Consider the following 23,917-nt stretch of genomic DNA (forward strand, 5'->3'; position numbering starts at 1 on the left):
CCTTAAAGCTTGAAAAGCACTTTCAAGCACTCTGAAACTCCTTTTCAAATTTGTGTGTAACTTCGAAAATATTCACCGGCACGATATTAAATTTTCTGTGTACTATATTCTTAAATAAATGTACATTAAGAAAAAAAAATAAATCCATTTTTTGAAAACTCATACTGTATATAGCCCTTTAAAACTGTTGAGGCCCTCTATTTTCTTTTTTTAATTAAAAAAAATACGTATTCAATAATTATGTTTTATTGCATATTATTTATTCATTGAGTTTCCTCAGATGTATAATATTTGTTATAAGTATGTATGTTTTTTTATCGATTATTCGTATATACTAATTGAAAATTGCAATAAACTACAATTGCATTAAAATTTGACGCTTACACATTCCACAATTTTAGAAAAACATAATCAACAATTTACTTATCACACTACGAAATTCCAACAAAATAAATATTATGCAAAAAATTTCGAAGAAAAATATTACACTTTCAATAATACTTTAAGTATTGCATAATTTTCATTAAAAAAAAAATTCAGAAAAACGAATTCGCGCTAGTCATTTACAAAACTTCGCATATTCACAGCATCACACATCAAACATACAAGACTAATTAAATCTTGTTCTACTGTTCACATTCTAATTAAATCTTGCTATACCGTTTACACTCAAATATAACCTAATATCTCGCTATTACTTAAATTATATTTAAATTAAGATTAAATTATTTTGACGATTTCGATTTTGGTGCATTCTCCACTTTATTTTCTCGCACCATTGTCAGCAGCTGCAGCATCATCAGCGCTTGCACCTTATCCAGCGGATCCATGAAGCCGCGCTGCAACCACTTTGGTATGGTTGTGCGGGCATGCGCAAAACCAAGCTTATTCAATATGTAGTCAATACCATATGGCTCAATAGATTTGCCTGCCCACGAGAGCAGTCGCACAGTCGGTTCCAGATGCCACGTTTGGCATTCAAAATGACGCCAATCACGCACAAATGATTCCAAATCTATAGGATTGCCATTTGTGCCGCCGCCACCATTGGCCGCATTCGACGTTGATGTGTTGCCAGTGGGCGAAGTAAGACCACCAACTGCTGCTGCTGTTGATGTTGATGGTGAAGTCGATGCAAATGTGGCAGCATCTTTAGTGTCAACACAAAAAGCAGCGGCAACATTCGTTTTGCTATTGCTGATGGAATGTAAACTGCTCTGATCTAATGTATTATTCGAAACGTTAATGGACGTATTACTGGCCGCAGCGAGATTAGTTGCGGAATTAATACCCGAATTGGACGATGACGACGCTTTATTTGCATCTTTGAGTATTTCGTCGGTGACATAGGGTTTTAATTGGCTCCTCAAGTTTTGTGATAAATTTGGCGAAGCGGCGCGTACCGACTGGGCGCCAATCTGATAAAAAAAAACAATTTTTTAATAAAAATTGGAAGTTTGACCAAGGATTATATGGCAACATACGACTTTTTCTTTCTCCTTAACATACGATGTTATCAAATCGTGCAGGAAGAAGAATGCATCGGCATCAACGGTCACAAATATATGATCATCGAATTCGGTTATGAAACTGCAGAGCACCTCTGGCTTAGTTTCTGTGGGGGGCAGTAAAGAAAAACATATTACAAAGGCTGTTTGAGTGCAATATTTGCTTTGTGGGTTTATTTACCTGTCGGTTCCGGCGTGCTTGCGCCTTGTCTGTGTTCAGTCTTGAAGTTCAGCTGTAAACTGGGTAGCGCAAAAATAACCTCGCGGTTGTGATTGTGTTCCTGCGTTTTCGAGGAACTGCTTGCGCTAGCGCCTGCCGCACGCGTACGCTCTATAGAGTTCGAAGCAATCTCACGATCACGTTCCAATATAGGGAAACGATCAACCGCTATGATGTAAGTGTAATGTGAAAAAAGTAAAATAAAAATCACCGTTCAATTACTCACAATCAATTTCGCTATTAGCAAACGCATAGTGGAACCACTCGTTCAGCGTCTTGAATTGCGGCGGAAAGATAATGTTGCGTGTTATCCTGCTGACAATAGCCATGGAGTGATTTTGCTGCTGCACCTCAGTCGTTTGGCCCAAGCACGATGTGAGCGTCTGCGTTACAAACACGTCGTGTGTATCCTGTGCTTGATGCGCTTCCGTGGCAAAATTTATTGAGGGCGATTTTAAACTGAACAAAGCCCACGATTTTGACTTGAAGTTGATGCCGTGGAAGCAGGCCAGCGAAATGTTGTTACCGTGCAGTTCCACAGTACCACCAAGTACGTTGCCGTTGCGTGGTAGACGCGTCACCAAAGTCGGTACAACAAGACCGATGGCCTGCTCCAAAGGTTTCTGCCAGTGGCGATGATGCCGCGCATCGGTGTTGCTGAGGTCGGGCAGATTAGCGGCTACAGGATCAGCAGCGCCATTGGTTGTGGCTTTCTTCTTGTCGCGGTTCTGTCTGCGCTTCATGCTCGCATTGCGCTCATGCAAACGTGGCTCGAGGCTAGAAAATACACGCTTCGACGATTTGAATTGCTGAGTGAAGAATTCTTCGAGTTTGTAATACATTTTTAGCAAATCAGCTGTGGTGGATTTTGAAATCATTATTTGTAGCTAAAAAAAATTGAGAAAGAAAAATTATTTATTACAATAAGTCTGTCTTATATCATAAAAGCAAAACTTTTATGAAACTGAAGCAGACAGGAAGGGCGACCTTTGCCAAGAACGAATCTTGGAAACGGCATCACACAGAGACTATAAAATAGAGATAGTTTTTTAAGCGCCACGTGTAGGTAAATTTATCACACTTGGAATGAGACTGCGCATACCCATTTTAACACACCTACAGTGGCGATCAAAATATTTATTCAAAATATTTAATTATTAATTTCTTCTTTTTTTATTTAATATTTAATATTTTTTTATTTTGTGTAATTTTTTCCTTTTTTGTTTTGTTTTCCTTAATATTTAAATATTTCTTTATATTTGTTATTTTTTATTTTATTTTTTCTTTATTATTTCTTTATTATTTACTTTTTTTATTATTTATTTATTTTTTGTTATTTTTTTTTTTATTATTTATTTTTTTTTTAATTTTTTTTTTTTAATTTATTATAAAAATATAGTTCATACTTCAACAAAACCATAAAACTCAAATTTTCGAACTTTGTAGAAAATCAAAAGAAAATCCTTTTTTACTTAATATTTAAATATTATATATTTTTTTGTTCTTTTCTTCTTAATATTTAAATATTTAATATTTTTTATCTTTTGTTATTTTGTTTTTTATTTTTTTTTTTCTTAATATTTAAAATTTTTTTATTTTTTGATATTTAAAAGTTTTTTTTTGTTGTTTTTTTAGTTTGTTTTATTTATTTTATATATTATTTTATTTTTTATTTCATACTACAACAAAACCATTAAACTCAAATTTTCAAACTTTGTATCAAATTCAAAGAAAATTCTTTTTAGTTGAAAATTTTTAGAAAAATTCTGGATATGCGGTTTTGTAACCCATTCAATTTTGGTAGAATGTTTTTGTTGTCGTTATTCAAATATAAAAAAAATTAACAAAAGAAATAAATTAACAAAAAAAACTTATCAAAAATCTACCTGAATTCTGCGTCACTTTAAACTTTCTCTTTGTTGGACTGAAATTTAAGGGGCTAATATATAAAACTGCATATCCACAATTTTTCTGACAACTCTGACAAAAAAATTTTAAATTTCGATGAAAAGTTGTTAGTTTTTTTTTAATTGTGTACAAAGTATGTGTGGTTTTCGTTGTAGTATGAAATAAATTTAAGAAAAATAAAAAAATAACAAAAAAATAAAAATAAATAACAAAAATGTAAAAAATTAATTAAAAAATAAATAACAAAAAACAGAAAAAATTAAATAACAAAAAAAACCCCCAATGGGCACTTGGTTGTTGTTCTAGCAGCATAAACATTCCCCATACTTATATACGGGGAATGCTGCTGGAGTGACAGTCCTTGGCCGGATATAAATCCGGGTCGTTTCGGTAACGTAGAACCGACTGTCGTGGAAACGATGGGCACTTGGTAATTTATAGCGCTGCTTTTATTTTAACCTCCACTGTATGTGAAAGATATTTCTCTTTTCAAGGCTAAGTATGCAAAATTATATCAAAATCGAAATAAGCTTGTTAAAGTGGTATTTAACGCCACTTCTCCCCGATAAAACTTAAATGTGAATCATCTGGAATATTTGCATTTATTCCCGTATAAGATTCAATGGACGCAAAGATTGTTGCCTGCGGACAAGCCTCGTCGATTGGAAAAAACACATGGGTCCGTCGAATATGGGCAATCCTGTACGGGGTGCATATAGTATTTGGGGAAGTGTAGGTGGCTATAACTTCCCGAAACCATTGTTTTTCGTTTGCTCTTTTTCAAATAAGACATGGAGGACTACAACTTAACTCAGAAATGAAGAGACATGCAGTTATCGTCGCTAGAGGTGCCAATCACACCGATTTAGAGATCTCGACTTTTCTTAATTGCACCCCATTCATTCGTTCATCAGATTCGCCATGTATTACAAGCATCGGGTGGCAATGCAGAATCTGTTGAAAAACGCGAAAAATACGAGGAACGTTCTGACACTGTTTGATCTGCAGAATTTATCTGCAGAATCGACCATTGACGAGGACCCTTCAAAATCAATGAGAGCCCTTGCGAGGGGTCTTATGCGTCGAGTTGTCCATTAAGATCTTCGATATAAGGCCTACGTAATACACAGGATGGTTCCATGTGTAGAAGTCCACGCAAGTGGGGAAAGTTACTGATCGCCATTCACTTGGGAGTGGCCAGGACGATTCTTCTACATATGGTTCAAGCAGCTCACAACGTCCGGGATTAGCCCACGTATCCTCTGGTTAGCTTCCGAACAGCCGTTCGGGAGTGAGCTAAAGTGAGAAGGCGAAGCATCCCAGCATAGCTGGTTGTGCGCTGGGTTTGGGACCCGCCACTTAAAAAGCCCCCCCAATGAAAACAGCAACAAAGCCTCGGATGAGAACTCCCAACACTGATGACGACCCCTGCAAACGAAATAAGGAATACGATTTGAGGGCATGCACCTGGAATGTCCGGTCCCTTAATGGGGAAGGTGCCTCTGCCCGGCTGGTTGATGTCCTCGTGAGAGTAAAGGCTGACATCACTGCCATCCAAGAGATGCGATGGACGGGGCAAGGTAAGAAAAACATAGGACCTTGCGACGTCTACTACAGCTGCCATGTAAAGGAGCGCAAATTCGGTGTCGGATTTGTTGTGGGAGAGAGACTTCGTCGCCAAGTACTGTCGTTCACTCCGGTGGACGAGCGTCTCGCAACAATCCGCATCAAATCGCGATTTTTTAACATCTCGCTAATTTGCGCCCACGCCCCGACGGAAGAGAAGGACGATGCGACCAAGGATTCTTTCTATGAGCGCTTGGAACGTTCCTATGAGCGCTGCCCCCGCCACGACATAAAAATCGTGCTTGGCGACTTCAACGCCAGGGTGGGCAAGGAGGGAATTTTTGGTCCCACAGTCGGAAAATTCAGCCTGCACAACGAAACATCCGGTAACGGACAGAGGCTGATCGACTTCGCCGGGGCCCGAAACATGGTAGTCTGTAGCACCAGATTCCAGCATAAGAAGATTCACCAAGCTACCTGGCTGTCTCCAGATCGAAAAACGCGAAACCAGATCGATCATGTTGTGATAGATGGAAGACACGCTTCTAGTGTATTAGATGTACGTACGATCCGAGGACCCAACATCGACTCGGATCATTACCTTGTTGCAGCCAAACTGCGCACACGCCTCTGTGCAGCAAAAAACGTACATCTACCTACGCAAAGAATGTTCGACATCGAAAAGCTGCAATCACAACAGACAGCCAGAAGATTCGCCACTCGACTCTCACTCCTGCTCTCGGAGAGCACTGCCCAACACACCGGCATGCGCGAGCAATGGAGCAACATTTCTCGTTCCCTACGTACCGCCGCCGAAGAAGAAATCGGATTCCGGCGAGCCCGAAAAAACAACTGGTACGACGAGGAATGTCATGCTGCCGCCGAAAGAAAAGATGCCGCCTATAGAGCCACGCTGCGATCGGGCGCAACGCGAGCCATGTGGGATCGCTACAGAGAGCTGAAAAAGGAAGAGAGACGTATTATCCGACAGAAGAAACGAGAGGCCGAAATACGTGAGTGCGAGGAGCTTGAGATGCTGGCCAATAGAAACAACGCCCGAAAATTTTACCAGAAAGTTCGGCGGCTTACAGAAGGTTTTAAGACCGGGGCGTTGTCCTGTAAGAACAAAGACGGCGATCTGGTGACTGACGTACAGAGCAATCTTAAATTATGGAGGGAACACTTCTCGAACCTGTTAAACGGTGACAGCTGCGCATGTCATAGAGAATGTGAAGATCCCGATACCCCAATCGTTGACGACGGAATTGTCGTTCCGTTACCCGACCATGACGAGGTGAGAATAGCAATATCACGGCTAAAGAACAACAAAGCCGCGGGCGCCGACGGACTGCCGGCTGAGCTATTCAAACATGGCGGCGAGGAGCTGGTAAGGTGCATGCATCAGCTCCTATGCAGAATATGGTCGGATGAAAGCATGCCTGCCGATTGGAATTTAAGTGTGCTCTGCCCAATCCATAAGAAGGGCGATCCTGCAATTTGTGCCAATTACCGCGGGATTAGTCTTCTAAATATCGCCTATAAGGTTCTAGCGAGCGTATTGTGTGAAAGGCTGAAACCCACCGTCAACCAACTGATTGGACCTTATCAGTGTGGCTTCAGACCTGGAAAGTCTACCATCGACCAAATATTCTCAATACGCCAAATCTTGGAAAAGACTCATGAAAGGAGAATCGACACACACCATCTTTTCGTCGACTTCAAAGCTGCATTCGACAGTACGGAAAGGAGTTACCTGTATGCCGCTATGTCTGAATTTGGTATCCCCGCAAAACTAATACGGCTATGTAAGATGACGTTGCTCAACACCAGCAGCGCCGTCAGAATTGGGAAGGACCTCTCCGAGCCGTTTGATACCAAACGAGGTTTCAGACAGGGTGACTCGCTGTCGTGTGACTTCTTTAACCTGATGTTGGAGAGCATCGTACGAGCCGCAGAACTTAATCGCTCAGGCACAATTTTTTATAAGAGCGTACAATTGCTGGCGTATGCCGATGATATTGACATCATCGGCCTTAACAACCGCGCTGTTAGTTCTGCCTTCTCCAAACTGGATAAAGAGGCAAAGCGAATGGGTTTGGTGGTGAACGAGGACAAAACGAAGTACCTCCTGTCTTCAAACAAACAGTCGGCGCACTCGCGTATCGGCACCCACGTCACTGTTGACAGTTATAATTTTGAGGTTGTAAAAGACTTCGTTTATTTAGGAACCAGCATTAACACCGATAACAATGTCAGCCTTGAAATCCAACGTAGAATCTCTCTTGCCAACAAGTGCTACTTTGGACTAAGTAGGCAATTGAGCAGTAAAGTCCTCTCTCGACGAACAAAATTAACACTCTACAAGACTCTCATCATGCCCGTCCTAACGTATGGCGCAGAAGCTTGGACGATGACAACATCCGATGAAGCGACGCTTGGAGTGTTCGAGAGAAAGATTCTGCGTAAGATTTTTGGACCTTTTCACGTTGGCAACGGCGAATATCGCAGACGATGGAACGATGAGCTGTATGAGCTTTACGACGACATAGGCATAGCGCAGCGAATAAAGATCCAGCGGCTTCGTTGGCTGGGTCATGTCGTCCGAATGGATACAAACGCTCCGGCTTTGAAAGTATTCGATGCGGTACCAGCTGGTGGTAGCAGAGGAAGAGGAAGGCCTCCTCTGCGTTGGAAAGATCAGGTGGAGAAGGACTTGGCTTCACTTGGTGTGTCCAATTGGCGCCGGTTAGCACGAGAAAGAAACGACTGGCGCGCTTTGTTAATCTCGGCCAAAATCGCGTAAGCGGTTATCGCGCCAATTAAGAAGAAGAATACACAGAAGACATTGCATGTCGGCGCAAACACGAAAACAGCAACTCATCCAATGAAAGCGCCTTCCAACAAAATCAAATACCCTGAAGCGCCTAAGATGTTATAATTTTTTTCTGACGAATTTGTGGGCAACAAAAGACTTGTCTTGTCACCGCACTTCTTTACTCAATGATTTCGCGTGAATTCTGCTGCATATATGGAAGTTCTAGAGACGGCAGTGAAACCCTGAATTGATAGTGTACGCGGTGACAGCCCATACATCTTTCAGCAGCACTCTGTTTCTTGTGTGATGAAGTATCAATATTATGCAAATAATGATAATGGAGTTGAGGTGGGCAAATGTCTGCTTAGGTTTCAATAATACGATGGATTTAAAAATTTCCATGATTTTGTTGTTGGAAACTCTCTCTCCGAACGGACCTAACCTCATAGCATTGTTTATCACAGAAATATATACGTACACTAATGGATAATAAATTAGGTGCGCGATACTGTAACCAATTTCGGCTATTTTTCTTTTGTTTATTTAATGTCTGTTAATTTTTTATAAAATTTTAGCTGACAATCCAACAGCTTGGTCCAGAAATTATGCAAATTTTGCCAATTTTCACCAATATTTCAAAACTTATAATCCGAATCAAATGTCGCACACCTATTTTATTATCCATGAGTGTAAGCATATTTTTAAGAGGGGAGCCGGATTTAGAGGCTTCAAAAAATCGATTTTTTTTTTTTTGCATAAATGTCTTCCCAAACTATCCAAGAATGTGTCCTCAAATTTTCAGGAGCAAATTCAAAATATTTTCGAAGTTACAGAAGAAATTGTGAGCAAGCGTCGAGCAGGTATGCGAGCGGCCGGATCGCCCGAAATGCGATTTCTCGGTTTTTTATTTTTACGATTTTTCCTAATTGGCGGAAAAAGGGAAAAAGTTTAACGTCCTATCGAAACGAGATAACATTGATTGTATTCGGAACTAAATTCTCTTCTAGTTGAACCTAAAAAACCTTAAGAAAGTTATGATTAACCCACTTTTCAAACAACCTAAAGTAAATTTCTTTAAAAAAAAAAAAAAATTTTTTTCAATTAGCGAAAAATTATTGAATTTCTCACTTTTGGTTTAACTAGAAGCTATACTATACTAAAATAAACATTTTTTTGTGTTTTTGGTTTCAGTTGAAATTTGCGACCTGTCGACTGCCGCACGACACATGCACACTCGAGGCGCCTCGGCAAAATGCTTGCACCAGGCATAATATGACATATATTTTAATGAAAAAAATTGAGAAGATTGTTGAAATATATAACAATAAAACCTGAAAGTTTCGTTTTAATCGAATATTTCTTTCCTTCCCAAAAAAATCCACGAAAAAATTGATTTTTTGAAGCCTCTAAAGCAGGCTCCCCCTTAAGTGATAAAAAATGTACGAAATACTACAATACCAAATTACTCATTTTATTTGGAAAAGGTCAATGCTTAACAAGCAAACCAAATAAACATTAAAATTGCTGCTGACACGCTTAAGAAAAATATACATACAGCTCTGGTCAACTGGTTAATGCCAATAAAGATTAGTAATTAACTAACTCTATTGCGGTGGAAACGCCCGCCAATAATTTTGAAGGGTTTATACTATAAACTTTATAGTAAAACAATAAATAAATGTAAATTCCTACCTGATCCCAAGATAGATCGCCATGTATGAAGATGATAGCTCGAGGCTTAGTGGTGTGGACGCCCACAGTTACCGCACTGCCCCCATAATCTGTCGTTGTCAACGCATTAATCGACGTCTTCCATTCGTCTTTCATTGCTGCCGAAAATGAACTAATACGCGTCATTAATACCGATGTGCCCATATAGTCGAGTCGTAGCTCCAAAGCCATAAAACTCAAACGTATGGTGTGGTAGGGTTCCACACCCGATTCTTCCTTAATATGGAAGCGCGTATTGATTTTATTCACTTCAAAGCTACCACCGACTATGCCACCTTTGGCGTCCAGCGACGATCCACCCAAATATATACCAATATACATATTTTTATAGCCAGTACTGCCAATAGAGAGCCTGCCATCCGACTGGAAGTCCTTGGTCAACCACACCACGTTGCCCATCACATTGCCCATATTCATCTGTACATTTAATTTGGTGAAATTTACAGCGAATAAAACCAGCGTCTCCCAAGCGGTAATTTGATTTTTTTCCGATGGCGGTGTGCTTGAGGAATCCGCACTTGAAGATTTGCCCAACGAGCGTAGTTTACGTACGGCACCCGTATGTGACGACTGCTGTTGTGAAGATGTTTGCGAATCGAAATCGAGTCGCATTTTGTCCTTGCCATAGAACGCCTCTGCAGGGGACTTTGCACATTCATAACCGGGTATCTTGCAAGCGCCACTGCTGCCGCTGGCATCTTTGGGGGTAGATGGTGTGCCAGTGGGTGTGGCAGGCTCTGTGCCGGCCATGTGTTGCATGCTCAAATCGCCAAGGAAGAGTCGACGCACTATGCGACGTCGGTACCAAGCCTTTGGAAAAGCTAAGATCTCGGTTAGACGACGCATATCATACTTGAAGGAAGCGCTGCCAATATCAACAATAGTCGAAAAACGTATGACCGCGCGCGACTGATCCACGGCACGTTTGCTCATAACAGCTGGCTCAACATACACTTTACGGCAACGCGTCAATTGGAATTTCACAAATTCCACATTTATGCTCAAAGAATCTTTGCGTTCGCTATCGGAGAGTGGTGAGAATTGGGCCTCTTTGACATTGGTTTTCTTACCGCCGTAAGGATGGAAGATATAGACATTGAAATCGGCCAGACAACCGGTCACACTACAAAGAAGACAAAATAAATTAGAAAGAAATCATTACAAAGGCAGCCATGTTTAACTGTGTCATCGTCTGGCACAGCCGCACTAATCTTACCTAACCTAATCTAATCTAAACTAAGTGAGCTAGCAGTGAAACGGCTTACCTTAAGCCACCAGTGGGCATTTTATCCTTTTCTACTGTGGTTTTGTCCAGCGCATGTTCTTGCTGTACTGGCTCCTCATCGCCCGAACGCTTAGAGCTGAATACTATGTCCAAGCTGGGCAACTGCAACATACACTCCACACGCGATACCGGTAAGCAGGAGAAGCGGAAGGTGGATGGTTGCATGTGAAAGTACACAATAACATCCACAGGGAACGATGCGTAGGTAACATAATTCGTTGGCAATATGTCCAAGTTAACCGGGTTCGCTGAAGGTGTTTGCGCACCACCAAGATCTGGCACTTTGGTCGGTATCGGCTCTAAAGTCTGTTCTAAGAACTCCAAAATATGTGGCGATATAATGGTTTCCTCAGGGATACTTTGTAGCGTCATCCAGGCAAACAACGAAGCCCGTTTGCTGCCCATACGCCGTGCGGTTGAATGATGGCTTTCGCCACTCACGCTGCGTGTATTATCCGCCAAATCATTCATTGTACGTGACTGATAGTGCAGTTTGACATCCAAGCCGGGAATGTGGAATATTGTAAGATCAGATAACATTGCATTGCTCGAGGTGTTGTAGCGCAACTTGCTTTTATCGCGTTGACGCCGTGATGGCGTAGGGCTGCCCCAATCATTGCCGAGACTACGCTCACGTTTATGTGTCTTCACCGTTGTTGGGCCACTTAAAACTAAACGATCCTCGGTAGATTCTTTGGTGTGCAGCACACATTTGCCCGAATTGACAAGTACTTTAATATCCAGTTCAAAATCGATATTAGGTTCTTGCTGTTTCTGTTGGTAGCCATGCTTTTTGCGCATTTCCACCGAGGTGCCGTCAATATCCATTTCACTTGGCGTCGATTCGCCGTGACCTTCCTGTGTGCGCCAATCAATATCTTCACTGTCCGTGTCAGCATTGGGTAGCGAGGTCTGACGCATCGATTCGGAGAAGGTTACACGATTGGCAGGGCACGTTTTTAACGAAGCGCTTCTTGAGTGCCCCGAAACTGGGGTGCTCTGTAAACTGGAAATTTCATCATTAGATGCTATGGGATCCAAGCGACGCCCGGTATAGGGCCCGGGCATCAGACTATCATCTGCAGGTTCGCGATTTCCTGAGGAGCCTATGAATGAATAGGAGCGACTGGAAGTTTTCATTGGACGTCGCAAAGAAGGACGCTTCCATTTCTGAATCATATCGCGACGAAAGTATTTGTAACAAATCGCTTGCAATTCCTGCAAACGACGCTCTTCATGCGCCACAGTATTATGAGAAGCACCTAGCGTGCGCAAATCGTTAATAATTTTCAATTGCTCAGCCATTTCCTTTTCCATCATAAAAGAACGCTTCTTCGAATCGATGGTCGGATCGAACACGAACGATGGCAGATTATCAAATTCACGACGGCGCACGTAGGTGTCCCGGCAACTGTGATCGCCTTCGTCGCTATCCGGCGATTCCATGTTGGTATCGTCCTCCTCAAAACCCGTCAACATTGTAAGCGTGTGACCGAGTGAGGAGAGTTGTTTGCCGATATTTATGTCGAGATGTATGTCCACACCTTCCATTTGCCACTTCACATTGAGCAGCCATTTGGCGTTTTCCATTTTCTTAGCAGCAGTGGTGCGCGAACAAACCTCATAAGTGCCCTCAGAGACGACACACACATTCATAATGGGCTCATTGGCGTTTGGTTTCCAATCGTCAAGTGTGGTTTCGAAGTCATCAGCAAACCTTAGACACAAGCCTTGAAATTTGCCTTTAGATACAAGCGAGCCGGAGTTACAAGCAGATATAATTGTATTTTCTAGGGTAATCACAACAGCGCCTTTGCTTTCGAAGTCATGAAAAGAGCGAGTGCTCCAGGGCTATTGAAAATATATTTAAATTTAAAATCAGTTTTTATAAAATTTGACAAAAGCGAATTTTTCTTACATTTGCAGGTTGATTTAATGGCACACATATGCCCATATCCTCCACGGTCAACTGTAGAAACAATGTGGATAAATTGGATGCGGCAATATTGCTTATCTGCCCAAAGGCTACCCGGTCAAAAGTCTGCGTTTAAAAACAAGCGTATGAAAATAGTGTAACCTTTAAAGCTCATCACCAATTACCTGTGAGTTTTCATAATTCAAGTTGGCCCGCTTCTCCGCCCAATATTCATAAGCATTCTTATAGTTCAACCACACCAAAATAGCCTTGTCTACAGCTATCGGCTGTATGTAGAGCAGTGGACGCTTTAGCTTCAACAACACCAATTCTTTGTCTTCATTCAACAACTCATCTTGGAAGGCGTTACGCAAGCCGATGGTCGTGTGGAAGAATGCGTACTGTTGAAACTCCGGTTCAGCTTCATCGAAAATTACGTTGCGTATAATTTGGCCAAGCGAGAGATTGAAATCAATGTGGGCCTTGCCAAACATTTTACGATCATTGCCTTCACCCAAATTCTTAACACGATTGGACAAATGCAATTCCAACGTACCAGTCTCAAAGCGCACCGCTGACGAACAAGGTGTTGTAGCGGTCAATTGTATGCGCTTCATTGATATGTTGATGGAAAAGAGTATACGCTTCAGTGAGGACTCTTGTACGCTAGCTGTATCTACACTATCTTCGGACCAGAGCGGCACCGGTTTCTCACCGCCATACACTTTTTGTAGTACTTCATTGATTTCGCGCATGAAAACCTTCTGCACAAACACTAAATGATTAAGCAGATCGGTTGTTAAGCAACGCTCGAATTCGCCAATCTCTGCTGAGGCATTCACATAGCCACCGCGACGCAATATAATACCCTCGACGCGCTCTGTCTCCTAGGAAGTAATAAGTCAGGTAAAATTTGAAAAGATTTAGTTTTACACGCCTGCATGCGTACCTCTTGTCGATGTTCAGGTATATATTCAGCGCTCACGTGCACTGGAGGCAGCGCAATGCAAGCCTCCGATGGCAAATTCATCTCATTCTGCAAAAAACAAGCAAATATGTAAATCCACTCTACCGCAATTGATTGAATGAAAGTGTGAGGGAATATATCTACTCACCCGCACCTGTATTTTCGTATTGAAGCTGAGCGTATGTGTCGGCAAATCAATAACGAATTTCGCGCGATTACCCGTCACACCCGTCGAACTGACACAATTCATGCGATATTGCGCTTGTAGCGAAGGCAAGAGTGCTGCGTTTATCGACAAGCTATGCAGTAGAATATTGAACTGCATGACCAACGGCTGCAGCAGGCCATTTTGCTGCGCTGGCAGTTTATGGGGTGGTACGTGTTTCTTTTTGGGTTGCTGTTGCGGCTGTGTTTTCTCCTTCGCATCGACGTTTTTGCCGGCAGCGCGTGAATGATATGGAGATTCTGGTTCGTCTGGATTGTGCGTACGCGACGCAGAACGGCCAGAATTCCGTCCGACACGGAGCTCTTGCAGTGTAGAGCTGAGCTGTTTCGAACTGCGTGTCATCATGCCGTGAAGTGCAACGGGATGTTGTGGTATTTCGATGTTCACAGGACCGATGGAGAGCAAGCCGCTGTTCTTATCTTTGCCGCGCTTTGTCAGACTAGAATAGAGTGTTTGACACTTGCCCACAGTCACTTTTACCACAGTTCTATACAAAATAGAGAAATTAATGTTGTGTTTAAGTTATAGTTACTTCAAAAACAGCAGCGCCAAGCGACTTACTGTTGATTTGGTGCAACACCCTCCAAAAGTACAATCATAGTGCGTCCTACCTGCCCAGTTAGTGAGCATTCTAGTGAGACTGGGCGCGCTTTTTTACGCCAAGTAGCGCTGCCATTCAATGTAGTGATTTCAGCTTCCAGTTTTAAGCCACTCAGTGTCGCCATTAAACGCGTCTTGTGAATTTTCGCAACACCAAAGACAACTAAGCGAGTCTTTTCTTGCGACAGGGTCTCTGCGATAGGAAATTTATAGTAGCGTATATTTTAATGGCTCACATTTTTTGCAATATACAAAAATCAACAATAACTACACTTACCCACAAGTTCACGATGCTGCGGCAAAGGTGTTGGTGCACTCGTGGCATCGTCTTCGTCGTTGCGCGTATCCTGCCGCATATAGCCACCCACAGGAGTTTTCTTTACGCCATATTTAGCAGCATCGTGAGCCTCATTAGACATAGAGCTGCGCTGAACCGTCTTTGTTTCAGGCATTGTGCCATACAGCTCTAGCAAATTGTAAATTGTTTTCCAACAATTTGGCGTCTGCAGCAACGGCTGTATGTCACTGAAGCCATTTTTGGTTATTGTATTATAGTCACCGCTAACGCTCGTTGCACAGGCGCCATTAAGTGAGGCCTTGGACTCCAGCGATAATTTGAATATATGCTGCTCACCTACTGAAGTGGTGGGGCTATCGCGTAGTGGCGAAGAGTTGGCCTCATTTAGATTGGTGTAGCCTGAGAAGTTACGAGTAGACGGGTTAAACTTGCGCAGCATTTTTAAAATAATGAAAATTACCTAGTTTTCCTTTAACAGACTTGCCAGTTGAGCGTAATTTCTGGGCGAAACTAGATGGTCGATTTCTGGCATTTGGCGATGGGGTTAGCTGTATTAAAGGGCCAATGCCACTGGGACGCACTCTGTATTATTTCCATAAGCGATTCATTTGTAAGTTTGTGTATGAAATAACATTTTTCATAATTTCAATAGTCTCACCTGCCGCCTATGGGATGTGTCATGGATATCATTTCATTGAACTTATCATAACGTTCATCAGAGGAGTTCTCGGCATGTGCAAAGCGATCCGATACAGAACCGAAGGGCGCAATATCATTCGGTTCTGAGGCTAAAATGTTAAAAAGCATTATCTTAGTGGCCTTAATTCTTTTTTTTTTTTTTTTTTTTTTTTTTTTTTTTTGATTTTACTCACCTAAGCTGCATTCATCTTTGGCATGCGACTTTCTGGTCAAATCCGGTTGCTGATGAAACTCATTTTGCGCCTCCTTAACATTCTGATACATGTTTGTGATTTGATGCAGTAGACGCAATAGAGGCATGTTGACCTATGGTATATGCAGAAATATTTCGTTACATATTCTTGATGTTAAATACACATAAGGTCACTACAATAGGTACGCTGCCTTTATCAATCGATTGGCCTGAACCGCTCGGAAAAATTTAAAGCTATTATTGAAATTTCGCTTTTCTACAAATGGCATCACTGCTACGTTGGGAATTTAAAAGACCCGTTATATTAAGTCGCGTTATTGGTTGCACAGATGCGGTTATTTTCGTAAAGCGTAGTTTTGTGTGGCCACTAAAATAGGTACTTAGGCATTTTAACTAAGTGAAAAGTATTGAATGTAACGTAAGTAGCGAATTAGGTGGTTCGTTTTTAATTAATATTTAACAGAATTATTTCAAAGATGGGTCGTGCGCAGTTGACGAGCAGATTGTCAGTTTGTCAGGCTTATTTTCAGTCTTCGAAAACAAAAAACATTGGTACAAATTTATCGCTGAGTCGGTCGAGACCGTTCAACAAATTTTTTTGTAATGCCTTTAGGGGTAGGCAGAATTATCAAAAAATTGGATTTTTTGTGTTTTTTTTTTTAATTTTCTGAAGTATAATATCTTAAAGATATTGTGTGAAAATTTGTAGGGACTTCTGGAGAAACAGGAGCCACACAAACAGCGATAACTTTTACAATTATAATTTTTTTTTTTTTGATATTTTGCTAAAGTCAAGTCGAGACATGATGTATTAATGCTATGCTTTTATTTTTCGAAAATAAAGCAATTGACTAGGAAAACAAAAAAAAAAATGATTGAAAATCATCATTTTTTCGGGCTTCTGACTACCCCTAACCGCTTAAGCTCAAAAAATCCACAGAACGACGTGGTGGTAAAAAGAAAACGACTTAGATTAGGTTAGGTTGGTGTGGTTGCCCAGGAAATGGGCACACTTGGACGAAGAAAGATTCGTCCTTTGTGATACCATTATGAAGGGGGTGAGGTGAGAGAGAAAGAAAACGATTTGCTCTACTGATAATTTAATTGTGAATCCTGCCAAGAGTGATCCCTTTAGGTCATGAAAGGTCATTGCAGCCGAAATCAACAACGCATTATCAGCGAGAACGGTATCGATTGTACTTAGTCCTACCATAAGTTTTGTTACAAATTAAGTCCGTAATCGATATGAAATTATAATACTTTCTTTGACGAAGTTAGTTTTATTTAATCATGGTTATATTAAAAAACAAAAAAAAAATCATTTTCATTCGAAATGGTCACCATTTGCTTTTACACAAGCCTTCAAACGATTAGGCCATTTAGCTATTGCAGCACGCACGGTTTCCATGTATATTGGCGTGGCTGCTCGAACCAAAGACTATTTGAGACTCTCCAAATATCTATGAGCGCTTCGACAGGCCACATTCTCCAATTCTGACCAAAAACTGTAGGAGGACTTCCAGACGGTCAATCTTCTGTGGCTATGAAACCTGGAATATTGCTGTTTAGCCACTGCTGCCTGGTTTTTGCCTTATGGGCTTGAGCGTAATTTTGCTGGAAGATCCAACGATCTCCATTGAAGAGAGTACCGCTCAACTGCTTCACCACACCTTCAAAGGCATCCTTGTGGTACACTTTTGCCCCGGTCTTAACCCCTTTTTCGCAGAAATGAAGAGATGTAACGCCTTTACAAGCCACTCCCCATCAAACCATTACGGAAGCTAGATGGCGACCACGCTTAACTCTTGGAACAACATATTTTGCGTCTTTAGAAGTTTTGGCATAGATTTTGCCGTTTTGCTTATTAAAACCTTCTTCAACAGTGAAAATTGTCTTATCTATGAATAGAATATTTTCATGGCGGTAAACGGCCTCCGAAGAAGCCGTTTGCATCTGTCGAGTCGAATTTTCTAGAAGCGCCTTGTCAAAAGTTGATCAGTTGAGCGACGGAAGGCTTTCATGTGGAGATCCTCTCTAATTAGTCTTGTCATGGATCTGGTCGATATATTAATTTACCTGAATATGATTTTCTGCCTTCTAAGAGGATTTCTGCGAATTCTTTCACGAACGGCTTTTAAAGCTGCACTGGAACCACGCGAGGACTACCAAATATTTTTCTATCACTTCAGACGCTTGGGTGCGGTTAACAAACATTCTCGAAATATTAAGTTTTTTCAGCAATTCCTAAATCTCACTTGCACTTTTACCACACTTTTGCAATGCAATCACTGGAATACGATTTTCTTAGCTCAAAACTCCATTGTTAACAAGCGAAATTTGCCACGAAACTGAGTATAATTTATGAGTAGGCAATGCATACGAACAATAGCAAAAATAACGGAACTTTTTTCTGAGAATTTGTCACAGAATTTATGGCAAGACTAAGTACAGCATGAACCTACCAACCAGGCAGAATAGCTCGTAAAACTCCGTGGTTGAAACAAGTAAATTTAAGGAAGCTAAAAAGTTTTACTCAAGAGCACAAGTTATGGTGTGGATTAGGCGGTATGAAAAAATGGTATAACGTACTTTGGAGCGATGAGACAAAAATTCATTACTAAAATTCAGAGGAAAATTAATCTGATCATGGTATGATCAGTGTAAATGGTACTGTAATTCAATATATAAAATATTTTAATATTTTTTTTAGAATATAATAATAATTTTAAGAATATGGAATGACAAGTACATGAAACAAGGACGGAAATTTCAATTTCAGTGCTTAAAAATTAGTTTCGACCACGCAAATCATATTACTTATATTCGAACTGAAGAGTGGTGTCATTGGTTAAAAATTCATTTACTTACTTGCTGCGAAATATAGCGTATGTTAAGGCTTAAGTTGATAACGGTGCTTGTGTGTTTTTTCAATTGCCTGCGCGACATATAAATTACATTTTGACGCGCCTGATCCACCATGCCATCGGACTTCTTCAACACCTCCAACTCAACACCGACACGTTCACACAAAAACAATGGCGTATCCATCATTATCGATTGACGACCTGTGCCATTGGATTTCTTATTCAATTTGGAACATTTATTCTTTTTATCACCCGCTTCGCTAACCACAATATCGACACGTATCGAGTCAAAGGTGCCGATAAGCGAGAGATTGGTGCCGAAATTCTCCAAGGATGAAATGTCTGCAATGGTTTTAATTGACCCGCATTGTAAAATAATATATAATAATATATTTGGTTTTTAAAATGTATAAATTAATAATAATTACCCGCATTGGCAAATTTGTTGATCATCTGTTGCGGCATTACACCCAAGCATGTGAGCAATGGCTCGAAAATCAAATGCGCATCGAGCAGTTTTATTGAGTCCTGCAAAATGCCACCACGTGTATGGCCCACACCGGGTACTTTCACCGGCGCCGGCCGTATTATCTCCTTTTCAACAGAGTTTTCCTTCTTTTTATTCTCCTGTTGTTTGGCCATCCAGAAGTACAAGTCCTCCTTTTGATTCTCTGGTCCAAGCCAAAATTTGTTTACTGAATTGCTAGAACTCAATGAACCCTCCTGCAATGCGCCATACTCTGAAAATTTCAAATGGGGATTTATATGACATATTTGACAAAAATATTTAATATTGGGTTCTCTAAAAAGTTCAGTAACAAATTGCTAATATAGGGCCCGCCATCGATCGATACGGGTTTGAACTAGGTATTATTTGAAGAATGGTAACACTTAGCTATCATCTGATTTGACAGAACATTAGTTTTATTCTTCCGCTGAACGAAAATGGTTGTGTATACGCTCAAAGAACGCTGGGAAATATTGCGACATTACTTTGAAAATCATGGTAATGTTGCAGAATGTGTACGAAAATTACGTACGGCAATGGGAAGAAGAAAAGCACCGATATGGTTTGGCCGCCTCGGAGCTGCGATTTGACGCCGTTGGATTATTATCTTTGGGATGCCGTCAAAGACCAGTGTTATGCCAACAAACCAGCAACAATTGATGCGCTGAAGACCAACATATGCGATGTCATAGCTGAAATACAGCCGCATAAATCGAAAATGTGTTGAAAAATTGGACCGATCGTATGGGATGGTGCATGGTTAGCCGAGGCAGCCATATGAATGAAGTTGTGTTCCATCATTAACCGGAAGGATTGTACTTCAAAATAAAAAAAAACAGTTTGGAAAAATATTGAGTAGTTTCTTTTTTAGAGCATTTTTAATTCCGTAAAGTTATATGGCGGACCCTGTATATTCTAACATTGCATTTTAAAGATATAAATCAAATGACTTGGACAATCGGATTATTTAGTAAAAAATATTTCCATTTCAATACGAGGTGTGACTATTTAATATCGAAACTAACGTTGCTTTAGAAGAAGTGTGTGTGGGCCAAACGCCAGCGACTCTTTCAAATACAGTACTTCTCTCATTTGCTACAAATAACTATATGTGTAGACTTATTTGACATTATAGTTGTTATTGTTATTATTATTTTTTTTTTTTGTGTTTAAAATTTTAAGTGTAACTATAGACCATAGATAGAGACAAAACGCCGATTCAATCCAAGAAGTTACTAGTAAATAATCAAATAAACAGTTTAGGTTGACTATCTTATTCAGCGGATTCCTTGAAGATTTGGATCCATTTTTAGCGATGAAAAAGAAAGAGGCTTGCGTTCTGAAGAAACTACCAGAAGAGGATGTTCAGAACATTTCTAAACGATTGGAAATGTATATGGAGCCTTGGGGAAGATTGTCATATAAGGAGGAAGATTGCCAACAACAACAATCATATAAGCGGTCGAGGAATTTGTAGGGAACTTTTTATCTATTGCCGAACAGTGTAGTACGATTTGAAAAAGACTGGATATACAAAACGAAGCACGATGTGAGAGTGTTTGGAAATTTTAAAGATGTGGATTATTGGGAATAGGAAATAGTTTACATACGACAGTAAAAGTACGTTCGCATATGGCAGATGAGCTGCAAAATTGGCAAAATACCAGTCCGGCCAGACCCGGGTGGCCAACGGAGAGTTAAAAAGCTCGCTCGTAATCGCAGACTTTGTATATATTGCGTTCCGGGGCATAGAGGGAAATGCAATAGTGGACGAAATAGCTAAAGAAGGCGCGATACTTAAGCCCCTGTGCACAATTCAAAAACAACTAGAGGAGCGCATGCTGAGAAAAGCGAAAGCCAGATGGCTTAGTTTAATCAATTGCACAGTTACCAGGATCGTGGTTAAACGCGCATATGATGACAGGTATACTGAATCGGTTATAACGTTCGATAGAAGGAACTGTAGAACTTTAGTTGTTGTACTAACAGGGAACTAGCTAGTTGCAGCGCATGCTTACAAGCTAAATCTAACTCCTAACGATGCTTGGAAGGAAATGAAATGAGCCGGGTACATGAGAAACCCTGGAGCATCTCCTATGCCACTGTCCGCTTATCTCGAAAACTGAGCTAGGCCACCTGGGTGCTCTCAGTTTTGAAAGACTGGAATGTAGCCCTGAACTGGAGCTTGAGCGTCTCCTAAAATTCGCGAACAGTACGGACATCTTGTTGTTGTTGTTGTTGAAGTGGTTGAGTATTTCTACTGAAATAATCCTAACTAGTGACCAGCACTGTTTTACTACCTTGTTCTCGTGTGATGATGTCTTTTTTTTTTTGCTTCTAAGTGAGATCCATTTTGTGAGATAAGATTTCATTAATTAGCTGTAAGAAAAGCTTACCAAAAGAGCGAAGTCTTGCCCTAGCTACCCCTGGACATCCACATAAGTAGTGGAAAAGACTTTCCTTCTGACCTGTAAGGGTTGCAGTGATGCGTGAAATGTTTGGTCGAGAACATCCTAACAGGTAATTCGTCTTTTGGATTTTGTACGACGGTCATGTGTTTTTGTTGTAATACATGTAGTTAATTGCTTCCACCTTCTTTCGTCTAAAGCATGATAGTGTGAAGCAATGGATGCTTCTATTGTGTTGAGTGGGGTGGCGACTGCCACCGCCTCTGCTATGTCGAGTGCCGAAACTTTTCTTGCTAGCTCACCCGCTATCTCATTATACCGTATGTTCCTATGACCGGGAACCCATATCAGAGTAATTGCAAGCCAATGACTAAGCAATTCTAGCTCCTACTCTCTACATTTTGAAACTAGTTTGGATCAAATGGAAAATGATCTTGATAGCTGCTTGACTGTCTGAAAGAATAGCTACTCTTGCACCAATTTCTTTGTAGTGTCTTAGTGATTCGCATGCTTCTCTGATTGCTAATAGGTTTGCCCGGAACCCGCTGGCATAGTCAGGAAGTCGAATTGACTGAGATAGGTTGAGCGGTTCCGATTGGAAGCCAGCTCCTACACCACAGATCATCTTAGAACCGTCAGTGTAGATTTCAATACCATATCTTCCACTCACCCTCCGTTTGCCCCATTCGACTCTCGATGGAAAACGTACCGTAAAGTTTTTCTTGAAGTTATGGTCGGGGACTGTGTAGCCTAGTCTGTTTTTGAGCAGCGAGGGTCTCTGTAGGAGGATCTTGCTGTGACCGTACGATCTTGTGCATCGTGAGTGATGTATATTTTCGCTAAAATAGGAGTCTGACCTGGTATCGCTATGGACCAATCTGGTCTCTGCGTGACTTCGGCCAGCCAATTTAATCTAACCTAACCAACCTATGTATAGGAATTATTCATTGCTGATTTGCTCAGTAACCATAGAAGTTTCCCTCTGATGGCGTAATTATGGGGAATAATTTAATAAAGTTCACTAAAAAAATTTTATAATTTTTAATTTTTTTTTTATTTAAAATTTTTTTTTTAATTTTAAATTTTTTTTTTTAATTTTTAACTTTTTTTTTAATTTTTTTTTTTTAATATAATTGTTTCCTTTTTTTAATTTTTAATGTTTTTTCTTACCTTTTTAAATTTTTTTTTTAGTTTTTAAGTTAAATTTTTTTTTATTTTTAATTTAATTTTTTTAATTTTTAATTTTATTTTTATTTCCATTTTTTAATACTGATTTGCTCAGTAACCGAAGAAGCTTCACGCTGATGGCGTTATTATGGGGAATATAAAAATATTGTGGTGAATTTAATAAAGTACACTAACAAAATTTTGTTTCAATTTATACATTTTTTTTTTCAATTTTTAATTTTAATAATTTAATTTTTTTTTTCAATTTTAAATTTAAATTTTTTTTTGTTGTTATTTTTTAATTTTTAATTTTTTTTAGTTATTTTCTGATTTTTTTTTTTTAGTTTTTAACTTGTTTTTAAGTTATAAGTTATATAGTTTTTTTTTTAATTTTTTAATCTTAATCTTTTAATTTAATTCTTTTTTTTAATTTTGATTTAAATTTTTTTTTTTAATTTTATTTCCTTTTTTTCAATTTATAATTTCCACTTTTTTTGTTTAATTTCTTACCGAACTTTTTACACAATCAAAAATTTTGCAATTACTCACCGAATTCCGGCACCTGCTTTTCCACTAGTCCAGAAATTATTGGCAGCATTTGTATGCTAGAACGAGATGAATTGCCATGTGAAATATTCGAGCACTTACTAAGCGCTTTGCTGCGAAAGCAATGCATGCATTTACGTATACAAATTCGTTGGTGAAAGCGATTGGCACAACAGAACAGACAAACCCACATATGGCATAAAAATCAGCGCACATGAATTCATATGTAAATATATAAGCCAATCAAACGGATAAACGGGAGACAAATGTAAGTTCGTACATATATACAAAATGAGAATAAAATGAATTTTGAACATATTAACAGTTATAATCAAACAAATTTAAAGGTACTAATTTAATGTTAAAAAAAATGCTCACCCTTTGCGCGTTGAATGTATATTTGGTGAAGTGGAGTTTGACCTTTGTGCCGCGCCATGTAGCGACGCTTCATTTGCAAAGCCCATACCGAACTGTGAGGTGTCTAAAATGTAAT

At 40.0% G+C, this 23,917-nt stretch overlaps 1 protein-coding gene across 7 annotated transcripts in view; it reads right to left on the reverse strand.

Annotated features, from left to right (window-relative positions):
* Window positions 1-283: 283 nt before the first annotated feature.
* Window positions 284-23,917, reverse strand: part of LOC129247729 (bridge-like lipid transfer protein family member 1) — a 50,337-nt gene continuing 26,703 nt past the window's right edge. For 2 of the 7 annotated variants that reach the window (XM_054887005.1, XM_054887001.1), the window contains 19 exons: window positions 23,803-23,905; window positions 23,428-23,537; window positions 19,224-19,535; window positions 18,800-19,137; window positions 15,912-16,044; window positions 15,698-15,827; window positions 15,500-15,621; window positions 15,019-15,438; window positions 14,703-14,934; window positions 14,064-14,628; window positions 13,898-13,984; window positions 13,134-13,835; window positions 12,952-13,074; window positions 11,014-12,884; window positions 9,710-10,871; window positions 1,955-2,615; window positions 1,690-1,896; window positions 1,485-1,615; window positions 285-1,418 (listed from right to left, as the gene is read on the reverse strand). In XM_054887005.1, coding sequence (XP_054742980.1) covers window positions 726-1,418; window positions 1,485-1,615; window positions 1,690-1,896; window positions 1,955-2,615; window positions 9,710-10,871; window positions 11,014-12,884; window positions 12,952-13,074; window positions 13,134-13,835; window positions 13,898-13,984; window positions 14,064-14,628; window positions 14,703-14,934; window positions 15,019-15,438; window positions 15,500-15,621; window positions 15,698-15,827; window positions 15,912-16,044; window positions 18,800-19,137; window positions 19,224-19,535; window positions 23,428-23,537; window positions 23,803-23,905 — 8,102 coding nt within the window. In that variant the 3' untranslated portion in view covers window positions 285-725. Of the gene's footprint in view, window positions 1,419-1,484; window positions 1,616-1,689; window positions 1,897-1,954; window positions 2,616-9,709; window positions 10,872-11,013; window positions 12,885-12,951; window positions 13,075-13,133; window positions 13,836-13,897; window positions 13,985-14,063; window positions 14,629-14,702; window positions 14,935-15,018; window positions 15,439-15,499; window positions 15,622-15,697; window positions 15,828-15,911; window positions 16,045-18,799; window positions 19,138-19,223; window positions 19,536-23,427; window positions 23,538-23,802; window positions 23,906-23,917 lie in introns of all 7 variants that reach the window. The other 5 variants (XM_054887007.1, XM_054887003.1, XM_054887004.1 and 2 more) reach the window with 5 other exon arrangements.

The sequence above is a fragment of the Anastrepha obliqua genome, chromosome 5, assembly GCF_027943255.1.
Source record: "Anastrepha obliqua isolate idAnaObli1 chromosome 5, idAnaObli1_1.0, whole genome shotgun sequence".
Classification (NCBI taxonomy): Eukaryota; Metazoa; Arthropoda; class Insecta; order Diptera; family Tephritidae; genus Anastrepha; species Anastrepha obliqua.